Consider the following 19,750-nt stretch of genomic DNA (forward strand, 5'->3'; position numbering starts at 1 on the left):
TGCAAAACTGATGCTTCGCTACTGTTTTATGCTATACATAGATGGTACTGGTGAAGGCAGACAATTAAGGAGAATTTTCGTCCCATGTCAGAAACACCTTGATGTAGTGATATCAGCGAAGCTGAACTAAATCGTCATTTGTGTGTTTTTGTAATAACTGTTAGAATCTTTAAGTTGACCTACACCATTATTTACTCTAATGCAGTGTGGAGTGATACTATATAAGGTAACAAAGTAAATCATGTATTTTAATACAATTAAAAAATCCCCCGTTTCAAATAAAATGTGATTTCATCTAAAACTTCATACAGGATTTGTACAAAAATCTTCTTCGACTTCGGTGTAGTGAAACGCTACTCCGTAATGCAGTGGAGAACGGTATGCGTAGTGTAGAGATCGTGCTTATTGCTGCAGACAAGTTGCACTATTGCGAGAGCGGGACATGTGTGGTACAGAAGGTCGCTGGGTTACGGTACCGTCCAGCAGCCAGGAAACCCCCGGTCGGAAGATAACACACGCTGCGGGAAGTAACGGCAGTCGTTGCACGTGCGGGCTTCGTGGAAGCGGGTGCACGGAAGCTTACCTCCCAGACGCGTATATAAAGACTCCATGACAGCAGAGACGACACATCTGGGAAGAACTCCGCGCTACGCACACTAACCATGGCCAGGACGTTGCTCGTGGTCACCGCCATGATGGCCGCTGCCGCTGTTGTCTCCTGTGTGTGCGAAGACTGGAGTGAGTACAGCAATACTGGCTGCGCTGGGGGCCATATGATCGTTTCTGTTTGTAGCCTGCCTCTGGGCGTTCAGTGTGTTGACCACCTACAGCTCCCTCTAGTACTATGGAACTTATTCCGTGATGGCTTAACGGATGTCCTGCCATCGTTTCCTCGCCGATTATTCGGAGAACCTCCTCGTTCATTACCTAATCAGTCCACCTAATTTTCAACATTGTACTGCAGCACCACATTTCAAATGCTGCTATTTTCTTCTTTTCCGGTTTTCCCACAGTCCATGTTTCACAACCACACAACGCTGTGCTCCAAACGTACATTCTCTGAAATTTCTTCCTCAAATTAAGGCCTATGTTTGATACTAGTAGATTTCTCTTTGGCAGGAATGCTCTTTTTGCCAGTGCTAGTCTGCTTTTTATGTGCTACTTGCTCCGTCCATCGTGGATTACTTTGCTTCTTAGGTAGCAGAATCCCTTAACTTCAACTAATTCGTAATCACCAATCCTGATGCTCAGTTTCTCGCTTTTCTCATTTCTGCTACTTCTCATTACTTTCGTCTTTCTTCAGTTTACTCTTAATCCATATTCTGTACCCATTAGACTGTTCATTCCAATCAGCAGATCCTGCAGTTCTTCTTCACTTCCACTGACGGGGTGGCCGAGCGCTTCTAGGCGCTACAGTCTGGAACCACGCGACCGCTGCGGTCGCAGGTTCGAATCCTGCCTCGGGCATGGATGTGTGTGATGTCCTTAGGTTAGTTAGGTTTAAGTAGTTCTACGTTCTAGGGGACTGATGACCTCCGAAGTTAAGCCCCATAGTGCTCGGAGCCATTTGAACCATTTTTTGAGCAATGTTATTAGCGAATTTGATCACTGATATCCTTTTACGCTGATATCATTTTACGCTTGAACCTTTTTTTTTTTTCGTTATTGCTTCTTCGATGTATATGGTTCAAATGGATCTAAGTACTATGGGACTTAACATCTGAGGTCATCAGTCCCCAAGACTTAAAACTACTTAAACCTAACTAACCTAAGGACACCACACACATCCATGCCCGAGGCACGATTCGAACCTGCGACCGCAGTATCAGCACGTTTCCGGGCTGAAGCGCCTAGAACTGCTTGGCCACAGAGACCGGCTTCGAGGTATTGGCTGAATAATAGGGACGAAAGGTTACATCCCTGTCTTACACCCTTTTCCATCGGTGCACTTCGTTCTTGCTCTTCCATTCCTACTACTCCCTCTTGGCTCTTCCGCAAATTAAAAAAATGGTTCAAATGGCTCTGAGCACTATGGGACTCAACTGCTGTGGTCATAAGTCCCCTAGAACTTAGAACTACTTAAACCTAACTAACCTAAGGACATCACACACATCCATGCCCGAGGCAGGATTCGAACCTGCGATCGTAGCGGTCGTGCGGTTCCAGACTGTAGCGCCTTTAACCGCTCGGCCACTCCGGCCGGCTTCCGCAAATTATAAATTACCTGTCTTTCCCTATAGCTTACCCCTATTTTTCTCAGACTTTCGAACTTCTCATCCATTTGACATTGTCTAACGCTTGATCCAAGTCGACAAATCATGTGAGTGTGTCTTGACTTTTCTTTGGTCTTGCTTCAGACATTAACCGCAACCTCGAAACTGCCTCTCTGGTACCTTTCTTTCCTAAAGCCTATTTATCATCATCTAACACATCCTCAATTTTCTTTTCCATTCTTCTACATATTATTCGTGTCAGCAACTTGGATGCATGGTCTTTTAAGCTGATTATGCGATAATTTTCGCACTTCTCGGCTCTTTGCAATCTTCGGAATTGTGTGGGTGACGTTTTTCTGAAAGTCAGATGGTATATCGCCAGACTCATACATTCTACACATCAAGGTGAATAGTTGTTTTGCTGCCACTCCCTGCAATGATTTTAGTAATTTTGACTGAATGTTATCTATCGCCTCTGCAGTATTCGATCTTTTAAATTCTGATTCTAATACTCGTTCCCGTATCTCTTCCATACCGACCTCTGTTTCTTCTTTTATCACAACAGACAAATTTTCCCGCTCATAGAGGCCTTCATTGTAGTCTTTCCACCTACCCGCTTTCTCCTTTGCATTTAACAGCGGAATTTCCATTTCACTCTTAATGTTACCACCTTTGCTTTTACTTTCACGAAAGGCTATTTTAGCTTTTCCATATGCTGACTTAGTCCTTCCGACAATCATTTTGTTTTTGATTTCTTCACATGTTCATGCAGTCATTTCGCGTTAGCTTCGCTGCTCTTCTTATTTATTTCATTGCTAAGTTACTTGTATTTTTGTGTTCCTAAAATTTCCTTGAAAGTTTTTGTACTTCCTTCTTTCATCAGTCACTATTTATTACCAGATAAAACAGGTTGAAGACGTAGTCAGGATGGCAATAGCGTAGTGTCTGCACCCGAGTAAAACGTTGGGGAGGCAACAGGTAACAACGCACACTACGTATTCTTATGAGCTGGATGCTACACGCCTAATGTGGGAATGCCAGTTGCCTGAGGGGGAAAGAAATGACCAGAAATTTTGTTTGATATCACTTCCCCCCCCCCCCCTCACTATCACTGTGACAACATTTATCGACAGTGTAATGTGTCTCAACCAACGTCTCGTCTGAATGAAACGCTGGCAGCTTTAATTCAGATGGATCATTTTCTCGCAAAAACCTAAGTCGTCTCGTTCACACAAGTGGTAATTCGTTTATTCTGGCACCTTTTAATACCAGATCCCGTAGACAGAATGATTTTTCCCATGGTTTCTTAGTTATCCATGATATCTAGTTTAGTGGACCAAAAGATGCGAAATTTTCTTAAAGTTCATATTTCTTTGTAATATAACAGAAATTGTTGTCCACAAACGCATTGCCAGTGTCGTCAGTGGGATGTTTAGTGTGTGCGCTCTGGTTCTACGTACCTGATTTCCATGCCGCTCTGCTTCGTTTCCTGTCTATGTAAGTAACACGCCGTCCACTTGTGGTAAAAACAGGTCTGTGCCGCAAGCCCGTGATCGGGCTATTGGCCTAATGGGGACCTCACACGCTCAATATTTAATGTGCAATGATATTGTGTCAGTATAATGCGCGATAGTGCTAGGCGAAGAATGGCACAATATTATTGCGCAGTATTCATGCCTGGGACGATTCAGCTAGAACTCTGCCTTCGACCGAATATGTCGGCGCTCGAGGGTGTAGAAATCGTGTGTATCGCGAAAGAGTTGCTCGCCTTGCAAAATACTTGTAGGAGTTACTACAGAACGGAAGAAATAAGTCCAAAAAGCTTCCAATAAACGTTTCAATGGACATGAGGCACAGTCACTGCAAGACAGATTCGTAATGTAAAATAACAAGAAACTAAAAAATTAAACTAGTGAACAAAGTAATTTATCGTGTACAAGTATTGTTTTCTATGTATTTCTCTACTGTAACAGTAGTTGCAAACGAAATAAAAGAACGGAAGTGGTTTAGCGGGTAAAGACTGCAGCACTGCCGGTTGTGTCTGTCAATTGCAACGGAAACACAGACTAAGATCACTGAGGGTACTTGTTGCCCACTGTGTACTTTGCTGTACAGAAGCTATTCATGCCTTTTGGCACCACATGGTATGGATAGTTATGGTTTACAGCAACGCGTATATTTTGAGAATATGCGTGTCAGCCCTAAACAGATAATCACTAACGCTGAATTTTACATCAATGCAACTGGGACGGACGAAATAAAACATTATCCAATTTCCTCAGTATTGAATAGCAGCGGGCCTACCATCCCATGGCAAAACGCCTCGAATAAGCAAATGTAAGGATGTTAACAGCAAGCAGTTCCCGCGATCGCTTTCAATATTTGCGCTATTGGGTAGCAATGTGCGCTACTTGGAAACGGCACCTGTCTGTGTCTAGTCACGTGACCAAGTTAGTTTCCGCTAAGGCCAGGTTTACTGTTCGCTTTGACGAGTGATACTCAGCAACAACAAACGGTGTTGCCAAACAACTTCTAATACAGATAAGCAGAAGTTGTGTATAGGATACGTTAGAAAGGCTGGATGTACAAGATTTATTACCTTCTAACGGTTAAGTGTGTTTCTGTAGAACTCGATAAATAGGGATCGACTTCACTACATATGCTCCCCAAGCCACTGTACAGTGCGTGCTGAAGGGCACTTTGCTCCAGTGTTCGCGAATTCCTGTTCTATTCCATTCGCGTATTGAAAAAGTTACTATGGTATCTGTATGTCTCCGCACGCACCCAAACCTTATTTTATTCTCAAGATATAAGACGATATCACCAGAATTGTCGGACAGTCTTCGTCAAATACCGGTTCTTTAAATTTACCCAAGAGGTTATCGCGAAAACAACCTTGTCCTTGTGGTTTTTTTTAATAAAGGTTATTAAAACTGCATTTTTGTTAAAGACAGGATTCTAATAATGCATTGTAATAATGGCAAGTGGGTGTAGCATAAAACTTAGTCGAAGCCTCTTCTTTCGCTTATTGTTAGAATATTTCTCCTTTACTGCTTGCGACTGTATTTTATTTTATTATCTACTCGCTTAATTCAAAAACAGAATAATTTCCACACTTTACTTTGTATTCTAAGTAAGTCCTTTTTGTATTAAAAAGCTTGAAAATAGATTTAAAATAAGCAACGAGTATCCAGCAATATTGTCGATATAAATACTTTTGGTCCCAGATTTTCGAGGTATCGATACAGTTTTAGGTATTAGAGTTGATACCTTTGTCTTATCGATTCTAGTATTGGAATGTCCTTATTTGCACACTGATACTTAATCCAATGCGAAAAACGCTTTGAATCTGGCTGTATCACCTGTTTCACTTTCTCCAGTGACAACTCGAGTTGCAAAAGTGCCATAGACTACCGCAGACAATCGTAAGTAAACATAGACTACAGTATTTTTTGTAGTAGCTTTAGTCAGTTAAGGTTGTCCCCGCATCACCTGTACATTAGGTGTGTTGCATACCTATTGGGCGTGACCTCAAAACACACCCTTTTTTTTACGTATGCGGTAATTGTCCTACCGGAAGCGGTGATCCGTCTAGAAAAAGAGTGAGGATATATTAAGGGCCGGGTGATCTACGGAACGTCTAATTCTGTATGGTCATCTTCCTGTTTGTCACTTAAAAGTAAACAGTATTTATCGCAACACTGAAATTGACAACTTTTAATTCTGGTTCAAATGGCTCTGAGCACTATGGGACTCAACTTCTGAGGTCATTAGTCCCCTAGAACTTAGAACTAGTTAAACCTAACTAACCTAAGGACATCACAAACATCCATGCCCGAGGCAGGATTCGAACCTGCGACCGTAGCAGTCTTGCGGTTCCAGACTGCAGCGCCTTTAACCGCACGGCCACTTCGGCCGGCTTTAATTCTGGTTTTATTCGAAAATTGTTGATTTGTAACGTGAAACAGAGGGATGCCGTAATAAAAATGAAGAAGAAAATACAGATTTATTATACAGAGGCAGAAAACGCAAACTCCTCAACAGAAAGGTAAAATAAAAAAACCCACAAAGCAAAAATATATCAAACTTCGCTTCAATACTTCGTCAAACTTCTACAAAACATGTTTCTGTTATTCTTAAAGACTATTCAGGGTTATCAGTAATAACGGGAAACTCTTGCCTTTGATCATGAGGAAGAACGTTTTATTGAGTACAAAATAACAATAATAATTATATATGTTTTTTTTGTGTCTGCGCATGTGAATTGTAGTTACTTCAAAAGTAACTGATTTGGTTAGATAAAAGCGCAAAATTTACGCGATCAAATAATTTCTGTTACTTATAAAATGCAATTTATATCCTGTAAGGATATAAAATATACAACTGACTAACACCGAATGATGATCGGTTCCAATTATGTGCGAAACAGACAACCGAAGAAACAAAAAAAGACAGAGACGTCGTTGATTCCCAGTTTCTCTCTTACACATTCATTTATGTTTTTTTTTCTCTACCAGAACTACCAATACTACTGGTAAACATACCATTTACCACGTCATATGTGTAGCGTACCAAACCTACCGAACCGTGGTTTTGGTATGCGCAGCTATAGTGACGACACACATCTGCATGGTACTGGAGAGATGTCGGGTATCGTCAGACGACTATAGTAACTGCTGAACGTGGTGGTGTTTCAGAGCTGACGACAGATGTCGCCTGCGAGAACGACGACGGCTTCCCGCCGGTGTGCATCGGTCCATGTGACCTCCTCGGCTACGAATCGGGCCGCTGCGTCGACAAACTGTGCCGCTGCTCCACCGATGGTGAGTCTCTTTCACTCCCTTTCTCTCCTACTGTCGTCATTTTTTTCCTGTTACATAATCTTCACTGGGGGGGGGGGGGGGGGGGGTACCTTATCGTAGTCACTACCACTCGACAGCCAAGGTGTCCTGACAGCTAGGCGAATAGTCAATACGTATCTGGCGAGTTATTTAAATTTAATTACAAGAGGCTGTAGAGAATCTACAATGTCCTACTGTTTCCAAGCGTCTTGGTCCACATTTCGAACGCAGTACAGCAGCGATTTTTCGTGCCATGGATTCGATAAGTTTTTGGTACTTTTCCTACTTAGAAATCACGCAAATTCCGTACATTACAGCACTGAAAGACCTGAGTCGAAACAAGGCCCCGGGAGTAGACAACATTCCATTAGAACTACTGATGGCCTTGGGAGAGCCAGTCATGACAAAACTCTACCATCTGGTGAGCAAGATGTATGAGACAGGCGAAATACCCACAGACTTCAAGAAGAATATAATAATTCCAATACCAAAGAAAGCAGGTGTTGACAGATGTGAAAATTACCGAACTATCAGTTTAATAAGTCACAGCTGCAAAATACTAACGCGAATTCTTTACAGACGAATGGAAAAACTGGTAGAAGCGGACCTCGGGGAAGATCAGTTTGGATTCCGTAGAAATGTTGGAACACGTGAGGCAATACTAACCTTACGACTTATCTTGGAAGAAAGATTAAGAAAAGGCAAACCTACGTTTCTAGCATTTGTAGACTTAGAGAAAGCTTTTGACAACGTTAACTGGAATACTCTCTTTCAAATTCTGAAGGTGGCAGGGGTAAAATACAGGGAGCGAAAGGCTATTTACAATTTGTACAGAAACCAGATGGCAGTTATAAGAGTCGAGGGGCATGAAAGGGAAGCAGTGGTTGGGAAAGGAGTGAGACAGGGTTGTAGCCTCTCCCCGATGTTATTCAATCTGTATATTGAGCAAGCAGTAAAGGAAACAAAAGAAAAATTCGGAGTAGGTATTAAAATTCATGGAGAAGAAGTAAAAACTTTGAGGTTCGCCGATGACATTGTAATTCTGTCAGAGACAGCAAATGACTTGGAAGAGCAGTTGAATGGAATGGACAGTGTCTTGAAAGGAGGATATAAGATGAACATCAACAAAAACAAAACGAGGATAATGGAATGTAGTCGAATTAAATCGGGTGATGCTGAGGGAATTACATTAGGAAATGAGACACTTAAAGTAGTAAAGGAGTTTTGCTATTTAGGGAGCAAAATAACTGATGATGGTCGAAGTCGAGAGGATATAAAATGTAGACTGGCAATGGGAAGGAAAGCGTTTCTGAAGAAGAGAAATTTGTTAACATCGTGTATAGATTTAAGTGTCAGGAAGTCGTTTCTAAAAGTATTTGTATGGAGTGTAGCCATGTATGGAAGTGAAACATGGACGATAACAAGTTTGGACAAGAAGAGAATAGAAGCTTTCGAAATGTGGTGCTACAGAAGAATGCTGAAGATAAGATGGGTAGATCACGTAACTAATGAGGAGGTATTGAATAGGATTGGGGAGAAGAGAAGTTTGTGGCACAACTTGACTAGAAGAAGGGATCGGTTGGTAGGACATGTTTTGAGGCATCAAGGGATCACAAATTTAGCATTGGAGGGCAGCGTGGAGGGTAAAAATCGTAGAGGGAGACCAAGAGATCAATACACTAAGCAGATTCAGAAGGATGTAGGTTGCAGTAGGTACTGGGAGATGAAGAAGCTTGCACAGGATAGAGTAGCATGGAGAGCTGCATCAAACCAGTCTAAGGACTGAAGACCACAACAACAACAACAACAACAACAACACGGGTCAATGGTTCGTAAATGCAAAACTGGCTCCAGATAGCGTGCAGATGTGTTCCAGCGGTTTCACGTCAGTTGCAAATACACTGTTATGCTCTTCAGATCACTGTAGTAGGATTCTGCCATGCCACCACTGTTGGGGAGACATCAAGCGTGAAGGGATGCAGGTCATTCTCAATAATGTTCTCATGGTCCACAGCTTTTATGGTTCGTTAAATTGCTGCTACAGGTCTCGTGGAGGACCAAGTAAATGTCCCCCATAACACAATACTGCCCCCTTGATGGGGCGCGTGTTTCGACCAGCCTTTCGCTTGTATGACGGCGTATCCTGACAGGACCACATGTGTGGTGTAACGAGAAACTTATTCATTCGACCAGGCAACTAGTTTCCATTGATCCACGGTCCAGTCTCGATGATCCTGTTGGGTTAACATGCGAACACGTATGGATCCTGTGTTACAGAGCCCCGTGTTCAACGACGTGTGCTAAGTGGTGTGGTCCGAAACACTTGTGGCTGTATCAGCAATGAGCTCTGTCAGATATGCCAGAGATAACCACTTACCGTACTTTACTAAGCGGGAAAGCCTCCGACCTCTACTTTCTGTGATTAGACGAAGACGTCGAATACCTTGTCGCCTACCCGTGGTAGAGGCTCAGGGCAGTGGGAAGCTAACACCCAACCAGCTTCGCACTTTCGAGACCCTCGTTCCCAGTCTTCGGGCCACATCAGTCAGTCCTTTCCGTAAGTCGCTAATGTCAATGGGTTTCCCCATTTGCGGCCCGTATCGTCAGTAGAATGATTGCCCAATCGTCTCTGCTCCGCTTATACGAGGTTTTTCCTGCCGCGTAAGGCGCGTGCAACACCAGCAGGCGCATTCACTCTCTTGGAGCGTACCACGGTTGTGAGAAAAGTGTTTTCACATAAGAACCAAACCTGCTATTTTTTTAAAGAAATTGTAGAAATTGCAGTCTTGGCCATATTTTAATTTATTTAAACAGATAAAGGGTTTCGGTTTTGCGTCCATCATCGGTTAAGAGGAAAATAAAAATAATGTTTTTTTCAGAATTTGTGAAACATGAATATGAACCAATTAAATCTACACGAAGAACAAGCAAACCAATTTCTTCAGAAAGGCAGCGACTTAGAGGAGGCGTAAACGTTAAATAAACTGATTAACAATATAACTGATAAGCAAATAATCCCTAAAAGTTACAAGTATTCGTCCAAAAGTAGGCGTGGTGATATATCTTTAATAAACAGATACTTACAAAGAGCAACTACACGTCACAATGTGTAACCAAAAGGGAGGTTCACATATTTTACAGTTACATAATAATTTTCGTAATATTATATTATATAAAGAAACCTAGTGCAATAATCAACTTGGCACAGGCCCTTCCACCAGCGCCAGTGACACCAAGATTTGTAACTTGAACCCACTATTTAGGTATTACTTATAATATTGTTAATTTTTGCAGCAATTTCACCTCCGTTGCCATTTCAGCTACGCTTTATCATACAGATAAGAAAATTTTTATTTTTTTGCAACTAAATTTATTTTTGTGCATCAAAAATGTTTCGCCTATTTGTGTTAGACTTCTTCAGTGGTCTACAATACAAAGAAAATTATTTAATTATAGAAATAGTTACATTGAAATGAGCTGTCAAGAATCACTGCAGATCTATCAAAATATTAATCAAATAATTTTCTATGTATTATAGACCACTGAAGATTCCTAACATGAATATATGAAATATGTTTCATACATACAAATAAGTTCAGTGTGAAAGACGAATTTTTTCTTATCTATTTGGTAAAGCGTAACCACTTACAATGTTAACCAGTTCACTTCAAACCTATGCAAAAAGTTCAAGCTGATTTTTTTTATTCCTTGTGAAGTATCTCTATTTTTATTTTCCCCTTTTATGTCTAACGATGGCTGTAAAGCAGAAAATGTTTACTTGTGCAAATAAATTAAAACGCAGCCAAGACTACGAATTCTACAATTTAATTAGGAACCAAAATCACTGGGCACCTCGAAAGGTCAAAACCACATTGTGTCATGCAATTTATTTTATTAGATAACTAGTTTTGGAAATAATTTACTGTAACAAGCCCCATGAATTGAAGATTAGTGGAGAAATGATGGGATGGTTCATCCCAGTTTTGCGTAACATGTAGTATGAGTGAAGATGTATATTGAAACTGAAGAGAGGGGAGGAAGATAATTTGATAAACTGGCAGGGGATTCGTGTTGGAGAGGGTAATTGGATGTGGAAATCGAGGCGTGGTGCGTGGCGTACAAGGGGGCACAAAACTTGAGGCGAGGTGCAAAAAAGTATAATCTCACATTTCGCAAACAGTCGGGAGCACTTTCTTTAAATGATTGCACTACGCCCTCTCTTGTCTTTTGCATTTTATAATTTCGGCCTTAGGCAATTTTCGAGTATCGTGTTAAAAAGAACCGGTGAAATCAGTACATCGAAATGTGTCAGAAATTAAACACAAACTAGATCATAATATGTGCTAACAATTAAGATTAATGAGGAATTACAGGACATTTGTATACAGAATGTTTGTCAAAATTGAGTGATGGCAGATTATACCATACAAGCCTCTTGCACATGTTGTACATGAAGAATTTTCACAGCCACTGTACTTGCGACTGCAAATGTCATAGTCGTACTAAAAACCAGTACGATTAGCACCATTAATAAGTCTGCACGTTACAGTATTCAGATTTTGTATAGTACAAAATAGCATTGCACTCGACGTACAGGCGCACATCCTAAACCAAACAGCAAACATATAGCGAAGAAGCACACAATAAGAAACAAGATCATCAAATACGCACGGGTACTCTGTTTCAGTCTATTTTCTTCAATAAGTGTTAGGAATGATGGGTTAATTTCGATCAAATGGCCAGATACCAGTTAAATCAATGTACTCAAGAGACTAGTATGGGATAATGCGTCATCTCTGATTTTTGACGACTGGATTGCCTACAAATGTGTAGTAAATCTTTATTAACCTTAACGTATTTGATGATCTTGTTTCTTATTGTGTTTAATTTTTAACTGTTTTCGATGCACTGAATTCGTACATGTTCTTTGTTAACAGGGTACTTGGAAATGGCATAAGGTGAAAATGGTACAGTACTACTACTTAAAAGTAAAATGGGCAGTTACATCTACATCTACATGGATACTCTGCAAATCACATTTAAGTGCCTGGCAGAAGGTTCATCGAACCACTTTCACAAATCACTATTATTCCAATCTCGTACAGCGCGCGGAAAGAACGAACATCCAATCTTTCTGTACGAGCTCTGCTTTCCCTTATTTTATCGTGGTGATCGTTTCTCCCTATGTAGGTCGGTGGCAATAAAATGTTTTCGCATTCGGAGGAGAAATTCGGTGATTGGAATTTCGTGAGAAGATTCCATCTCAACGAAATACGCCTTTCTTTTAATGATGTCCAGCCCAAATCCTGTATCATTTCAGTGACACTCTCCCCCACACTTCGCGATAATGCAAAACGTGCAGCCCTTCTTTGAACTTTTTCGATGTACTGCATCAGTCCTATCTGGTAAGGATCCCACACCGCGCAGCAGTATTCTAAAAGAGGACAGACAAGCGTAGTGTAGGCAGTCTCCTTAGTAGATCTGTTACATTTCCTAAGTGTGCTTCCAATAAAACGCAATCTTTGGTTAGCCTTCCCCACAACATTTTACATGTGTTCCTTCCAATTTAAGTTGCTCCTAGATATTACAGGAGAAATCAATCATTTGTTTCATTTAAACAATTTGTCGCAGCTGTGAAGACAATGTTTCCACGTTAATTTATTACGCGCTTCCTTTTGAGTAGATAGTAGGTAAAGGTTCAAATCTGGCTTTCTCTTTCTTTCTGTTTCCTTTTTTGTGCCTAACCGTTATTTTTTAGGTACGATCAACCACTCATATTTCTCTTTAGTTTTCGAAACACGTTTTTCCTTTTTCGAATACCTTAAATTGTAACGGTAATTATTTTTTTCTTTTTGCAGCTATAAACACGAATCAGCCGTGTTCAGAAAGCGATGGCTACCCGTCGCCTTGCGTGGGTTTCTGCATGCGGATGCTCAACTACTCAAGGGCTCGCTGTGTGGACGATAGATGTCGCTGTCTGCCCTGAGGCTCCACTGCCTCACTCAACTCGCAACTAACTCATAATCGCTGTACTGCAATACTTACATTTCCTTCTAAAATGTATATCCAAATACATCTAATTTATTCACTATTTGTGGAATTTTATTCTCTTTCTCGAGTGACGTAATTTAGTGGGCGGTGAAGGACTGGACTCGTATACGAGAAGAGCGAAGAGAGAGCGTCGAATCCCTATCTGGTCGTTGTGAATCCTGTATCCTGAGATTTCCTTAAACTACGTCACGCAAATTCTAGAATGGTTCCTTGAACACGGACTTATCCTTCTTCTGACTTGGACGTCGGCAGGACAAAAAAATTCAAACGTATATCTTCACCGCCACGATCACTAAGTAATTTCACACGATAACAAGTTTAGTTGGTGCAACAGCCATCATGGTGCAACATTAAATATCACTGCGAGGAGAAGAAATATCACAACTTTGGCGTAATACATCAACATACAGTGCATTGTTGGTACCTAACAACCTGCAGAAAGATGACAGTAGGTGTCTGAAGATGCGTTAAACCACCCAGTTCCGTCTACACATTGATCAATTTTTTTCGTTAAAGTTTTGGGTTTTAGTCAAGAATATACGTAATGCTCGATGAAACTAGTTTGTTTATAAGTATGATAATTTAATTTGTGAAAACAATGTGAAGGCCTAAAATGAGACTTACATGAAAAATATAGGAGAGTAAGCCAAAGTTACAAGAATATTTTATTTTTTATTTTACATTCTGCAATGTGGAATCGGGACACTGTAATTGATACGATAGTTTTCCTAAACGTTGAGCTTCATTTCGTAAAGACACATTGCTCTAGAATTTCTGAGGCGTGGTCTAAAATTTTCAGTACTGATGAAGCTTTGTCACAGTTACAAACGCCGTAAAATGGTGGAAGAGAAACAGGACTACACTCAAAAGTCTGTCTTTTTTGCAGCCGTTAGAGTAGTAGTAGTAATTCATTTCAACAAAGGCAAGAGAGTTAATTGACTGAACACTTCCAAGAAATCTACCGGCATCCAGAGTATGGACACAAAAACTGTAAATCAGCTTGGCCGGCTAACAGTTTGGGGCTACACGGGTCCAGAAATTTTGGAAATTTGGGACCAAACTGCTGAGGTCATCGGTCCCTAGGCTTACTCACTACTTATTCTAACTTACACTAACTTACGCTAACGACAACGGAAACACACACACACACACACACACACACACACACACACACACACACACACCCATGCCCGGGGAGGACTCAAAACTCCGAGGGGGGGGGGGGGGGGGGAAGCCGCGCGAACCGTGGCAAGGCGCCCCTGTCCGAACGGCTACCCCGCGCGGCCTACACGGGTTCAGCACAAGCTTAGACAGTATAAAAAACGAACCATACATTCTTATCTATCATAGTTTACGAAATACCTTCATGTAAGGTGTTTCAAAGCTTAATGCCTTCTTATCATGTTCATATTTCGCATGTCTTCGATGCTTCTTTGAGAGTTAGTCTAGCCATTCTTGTTGTTCGCGATGTGATTGTGATGTTGGTTTGGTGAGACTCGTCATTTTCATTGGTAGAAAAAAATACATATTCAGTTGCATCGCTGTAGTAATTCATTCTTGTGAAATAGATCCCGTGCTGGCCTGTGTTTCAAGCCGACGGTTGTTAATCTGCCTATTGATTCGCCCCTCGCCTGGATAATCTTCCTTTCTGGAAAACCACATGTCTACGCGTTTTAGTTTACGGGCAGCTCACATATTTATTTTAACTGCCACGACGTTGTTTGCCGCTCGACGATAAATCACAGGATGACATATCTCGTTTCTTGTCCGAAGGTTTTCATCGCGCCGGGTTCCCAGAAAAGAATAGCCGGTCAAGGAGCTTGATCGATTACGCTGACGATTTTCTCGTAACAAGTAACGCCACCGATCCGATTATATGGATTGCCTGTTTATTAAGTAAACGCTTTCGTTTCAGATTCCAACTTGTCTGCTAATATACTAATGTCCACACGAACGCTCTCAAAATAACAGAGATGAGTTCCGTAAAACATGTCACAGAATTCCCTAAGGTAAAAGTGCTATAACAATTAAATGGTTAAAGTTACTTAATTATTTTTCAGAGAAGTAACAGACTCACATGAATTTAAACCTACTAGCTGTCACTGTTAATAGCATACAGTATTGTTTTAAAGTTTAAAGCATTTTTGCGAGAATAGTCCAAGAGTTTTATTTCTTTCCTGGGAGTGGATTACCTACGATTTCGTGGAAAAATTATAGACACACGTATACACAGACACAGGCATACACTGTACAAAGCTGAGTATGTCTCGCGTAATTTACAATGAGAAATTATTTTCGCAACTCCAAGAGCACGTACGTGGTTAGACGAATTTCATTAGAGCATACTGGTCTCTCATTCGGGAGGACGACGGTTCAAACCCTCGTCCGACCACCTGATTCAGATTTTCCCTGATCTCCCTAAATCGCTTCAGGCAAATACCGGGATGGTTCCTCTGAAAGGGCACGGCCGGATTCCTTCCCCATCTTTCTCTAATCCGGTGGGACCGATGACCTCGTTGTTTGATCTCCTCCCCCTAACAAACCAACCAACCAAGGTGGGAAGACAACTTCAAGTGAGAGGCTAACTAAATGTTCACCAATATGTCTGAGAACAATCGTATCCGTCAATCGAAGAAGTTTAATGATAGAGAAATTTCAATGTTTACGAGTCAGATAAGGTATTCAAACAGATAATCTACACGAAGATAAGTCCTTGGCTCATGAGAGGAAAGGCGATTACTGATCAATCAGCGACTCTTTCATAAAAATTTTGAACCTGTCAATGATATGCGGGTGGTTCAGTTCAACGAAAGTGGCGACGTCTACAGATAATGGAGAAAAGTCATCTCCTTAACGTGATATCAAATGTTCAAATGTGTGTGAATTCCTAAGGGACCAAACTGCTGAGGTCATCGGTCCCTAGACTTACACACTACTTTAAAATAACCTAAACTAACTGATGCTAGGAACAACATACACACACACACACACACACACACACACACACACACACATACACACGGGCGCGCGCGCGCGCGCGCGCGCGCCCGGGGTAGGACTCGAACCTGCGCAGGAGGGGCCGCGCAATCCGTGGCATGGCGCCTAAAACCGTGCAGTCACTCCGCGTGGCTAATGTGCATCCATTTCATTTACCTAGTCATCACGAACGAGGCAATACGGTGGTTTATGCTTATCGCTTATTAGATTTTGGAAGGTAATTATCATTTATGCAGCCAACGTGTAATCATTTATGACAGTGATGAAACAGAATAGAACACGCATCCATCACATTAACAGATCTATTTCACTTTTAGAGGTTCTTACAAGTATGACGTCATAGCTGATACTACGTAACTCTCTGTTGTGCATTTGCATGTAAAGACATTGTAAGCAACGACATTTGTGTAAATATGCATTATGCTGTTAAGCAGTACTAGCTGTCCATGATATTATTACACTTGGTCCCTTGTGGCCGTTATCGGGAACAAGTGTGACGTTCCAGTAAGCAAACACAGTGGTGATTCAGGAAAACGCATCGCATTGTGGAGGATTTCACGACAGTTGGGAATGTACTATCAACTGATTCAGGGCATCCTCTTGGAATATTTCGATAGACGTTAACTATAAGCCGACTGAAGCATCCTTACTCCCACGTACAATATTATTGTGGGCGACTAGTACTTGTCTTGTTATTGGTAGTTATACAAAGACTGCTTGGAGTTGATCCTACATCTCATCTGGCGGGTGACATGAAGAAAAGCTCTACTAGCAGCAGTAGTGACTAAAATTATGTTGTCCATACAATTCTGACATAATACGATGTGTAAAACGTGTTACAACATATTACTATTAGTAAATGAAAAAACAGAAAAGTAATTATAAGCAATGAGGTTTATTTCATTCCATGAGATACTTCATAATGTTCATAGGTTCACAATCGAGCAAATTACATTACTGCTAGTTTACTATCATGCTGTGCTTGTGAACGATTTCAAGGGCGGCACGTGGAACTATTTGGAAACAGGAGATAAAACAAACTCATAACAGAATCCGAAACAATACTGGCAGTGGTTTGAATACTCATGTCGTTTTAACAACAAACAATGAAGCATTCCAGTGGGCACATTTTGCTTTTAAATTTCTTGAGCAGTTAGCCCTAGATTGCTAAACCCTCGTAAAATTTATGACTGCAGTGTGGTATAAAACGGGACATTTTGCACTTAATTTGGTATGTAACTTACCATTGGAGATCTAATAATTGTAATTAACTACTGCATAACCTATAAATTATGACTTTGAAATAGATTTGGGGTAGTACAATTTTCGGTGGTTTGGTAGCAATGTAACATTTCCCCCGATTAGTGTTCTACGGTTAACATGCTCCACTTAACAAAAATGGTTCAAATGGCTCTGAGCACTATGGGACTCAACTGCTGTGGTCATCAGTCCCCTAGAACTTAGAACTACTTGAACCTAACTAACCTAAGGACATCACACACATCCATGCCCGAGGCAGGATTCGAACCTGCGACCGTAGCAGTCGCGCGGTTCCAGACTGAAGCGCCTAGAACCGCTCGGTCCACTTAACAGATACCGGTGATAGTGGGTTTGTGTACTGGAGAAATAAGGCGCTCAAATATTTTGTATTACTAGGATTACACCACTTTTTAAATGATAACATTGAACTGAACTGAACTGTACGTGGAAGTTATCATTTACTTTAGGTTATGTATGAATAGATTCACTGACGAAACGTTGGTCGATTTGCACTTCGTGTATGCGTTCACTGAGTGAAATAGGATATATATATATATATATATATATATATATATATATATATATATATATATATATATATGGGCGAGGCGGGGGCGGGGGAGGTGCAGGCAACACATTGGCGCTGAGGTCGCTTATTCCTAAGCGACTGATAATATGACTACAGTGTTATCACTGTTACTAATAATCTGCTGTATTGTTTTGTTCATGTTCGTGTGTATTCAGTTTTCTCATTGAATGGACTACAGAAAAAAATCAAATCTTTCTCTAGCCTTGGAAGGCGAACAGTTACATCGTATGACTGATGGTCTAGCTTTATTTTCAAGCACTAGGACTTTCGCAGGACTGTTACTGCGCACGTCAAATTACTATATCATAGGTATTACCTGTTCGTTTGTCTTTATTTTCGATTGTACTGTATGTGCCAATGCGTAACTATATGAGGGCCAAAACACGAATACCACCGACCATATTTCAGAGTTGTTCAGTGGCATTTCCTGAGTATCCACAGTCTCCGGCACCTCGTTACAAAGTTTGGTTTCTTGCCCCAATTAGCTTTGTATCGATATTGCTTTGAAAATGGCCCCCAACAGTGCTGTGTGTGTAGTCTGGAAACGCACCTGTGACGTTTGGTCATGGTACTCGCTGGTGGCAACAGTAACGACCACTTTACTCTTCGCCTTCAAGTTTACATACAGTAACGTTCGGTTCTGTCTCAGGTTTGTTTTTCAGGTAGTGCTAGTTATACGTCAACAGCGATAAACAGAATTATGAATAGATTCACTGACGAAACGTTGGTCGATTTGCACTTCGCGTATGCGTTCACTGAGTGCAATAGGAGAGAACCACAACGACCCATAGTGAACTGTTGCCGCAGCGACGGCAGTCACGCGACGGTACTATCGCATCTAAGGGTGTTGCACTACTCCGTGGTTTGTGTTGTTAATTTTAGTGAAGGCATACTACAGGAGTACTACAGGAGTTTTCACAGGTATTTTCACAGAAACAAAGGTGATTTGGTTAACAAAGCAAATAAATCATAACTACATTATTACTCCGCATCGAGTCATCTGACAAAATGTGTCTCTTACACCAAAATATTCCGGGCGGGAAGGAGCGCCTGGTCCCCGGCACGAATCCGCCCGGCGGATTTGTGTCGAGGTACGGTGAACCGGCCAGTCTGTGGATGGTTTTCAGGCGGTTTTCCATCTGCCTCGTCGAATGCGGGCTAGTTCCCCTTATTCCGCCTCAGTTACACTATGTCGGCGATTTCTGCGCAAACAATTTCTCCACGTACGCGTACACCACCATTACTCTACCACACAAACATAGGGGGTTACACTCGTCTGGTGAGAGACGTTTCCTGGGGGGTCTACCGGGGGCCGAACCGCACAATAGCCCTGGGTTCGGTGTGGGGCGGCGGAGGGGTGAAGTGGACTGCGGTAGTCGTCGTGGAGTTGCGGACCACTGCGGCTGCGGCGGGGACGGAGCCTCTCCGTCGTTTCTAGGTCCCCGGTTTACATACGATACATACAATACACCGAAATAGACAGAAAATATCCCTGAACAATGTTCGACTTTTTGTCGTTGAAGTTCGACTTCACCCTGTAATGTCCCGTCGTTGCTTCCTGTAACTAGTATCGTTAACTTCTTCAACTTAACTTTACGATGCTGCGCCTAAAATACTGACTTTGTGTATGAAGTAATAGGAGCAAAAAATAACTTTCGACATTCAAAATCTGTTTCTATCCTGTCGTACACATTATTTCTCAAGTCAACATCTCTTTTTCTGAACACATACTAATCGCACAGGGGTGAATAAGGTACTTGTAGAAAGACGTTTTACCCACGTTCTGACATTGCGTACCA

The 19,750-nt window shown here is 41.5% G+C and overlaps 2 protein-coding genes across 2 annotated transcripts in view; one reads left to right on the forward strand and one right to left on the reverse strand.

The window, feature by feature from the left end:
• The window catches only part of LOC126260462 (dual specificity calcium/calmodulin-dependent 3',5'-cyclic nucleotide phosphodiesterase 1-like), a 620,495-nt gene that overhangs the window by 511,444 nt on the left and 89,301 nt on the right, over positions 1 to 19,750 (reverse strand). The window lies entirely within an intron of this gene.
• Positions 565 to 13,145, forward strand: LOC126260046 (uncharacterized). Its single transcript, XM_049957229.1, has 3 exons — positions 565 to 738; positions 6,911 to 7,036; positions 12,913 to 13,145. The coding sequence occupies exons 1-3, from the start codon at positions 663 to 665 to the stop codon at positions 13,038 to 13,040; spliced, it is 330 nt and encodes a 109-aa protein (XP_049813186.1). The 5' UTR covers positions 565 to 662; the 3' UTR covers positions 13,041 to 13,145.

The sequence above is a fragment of the Schistocerca nitens genome, chromosome 5 (genome assembly GCF_023898315.1).
Source record: "Schistocerca nitens isolate TAMUIC-IGC-003100 chromosome 5, iqSchNite1.1, whole genome shotgun sequence".
NCBI classification, from domain to species: domain Eukaryota; kingdom Metazoa; phylum Arthropoda; class Insecta; order Orthoptera; family Acrididae; genus Schistocerca; species Schistocerca nitens.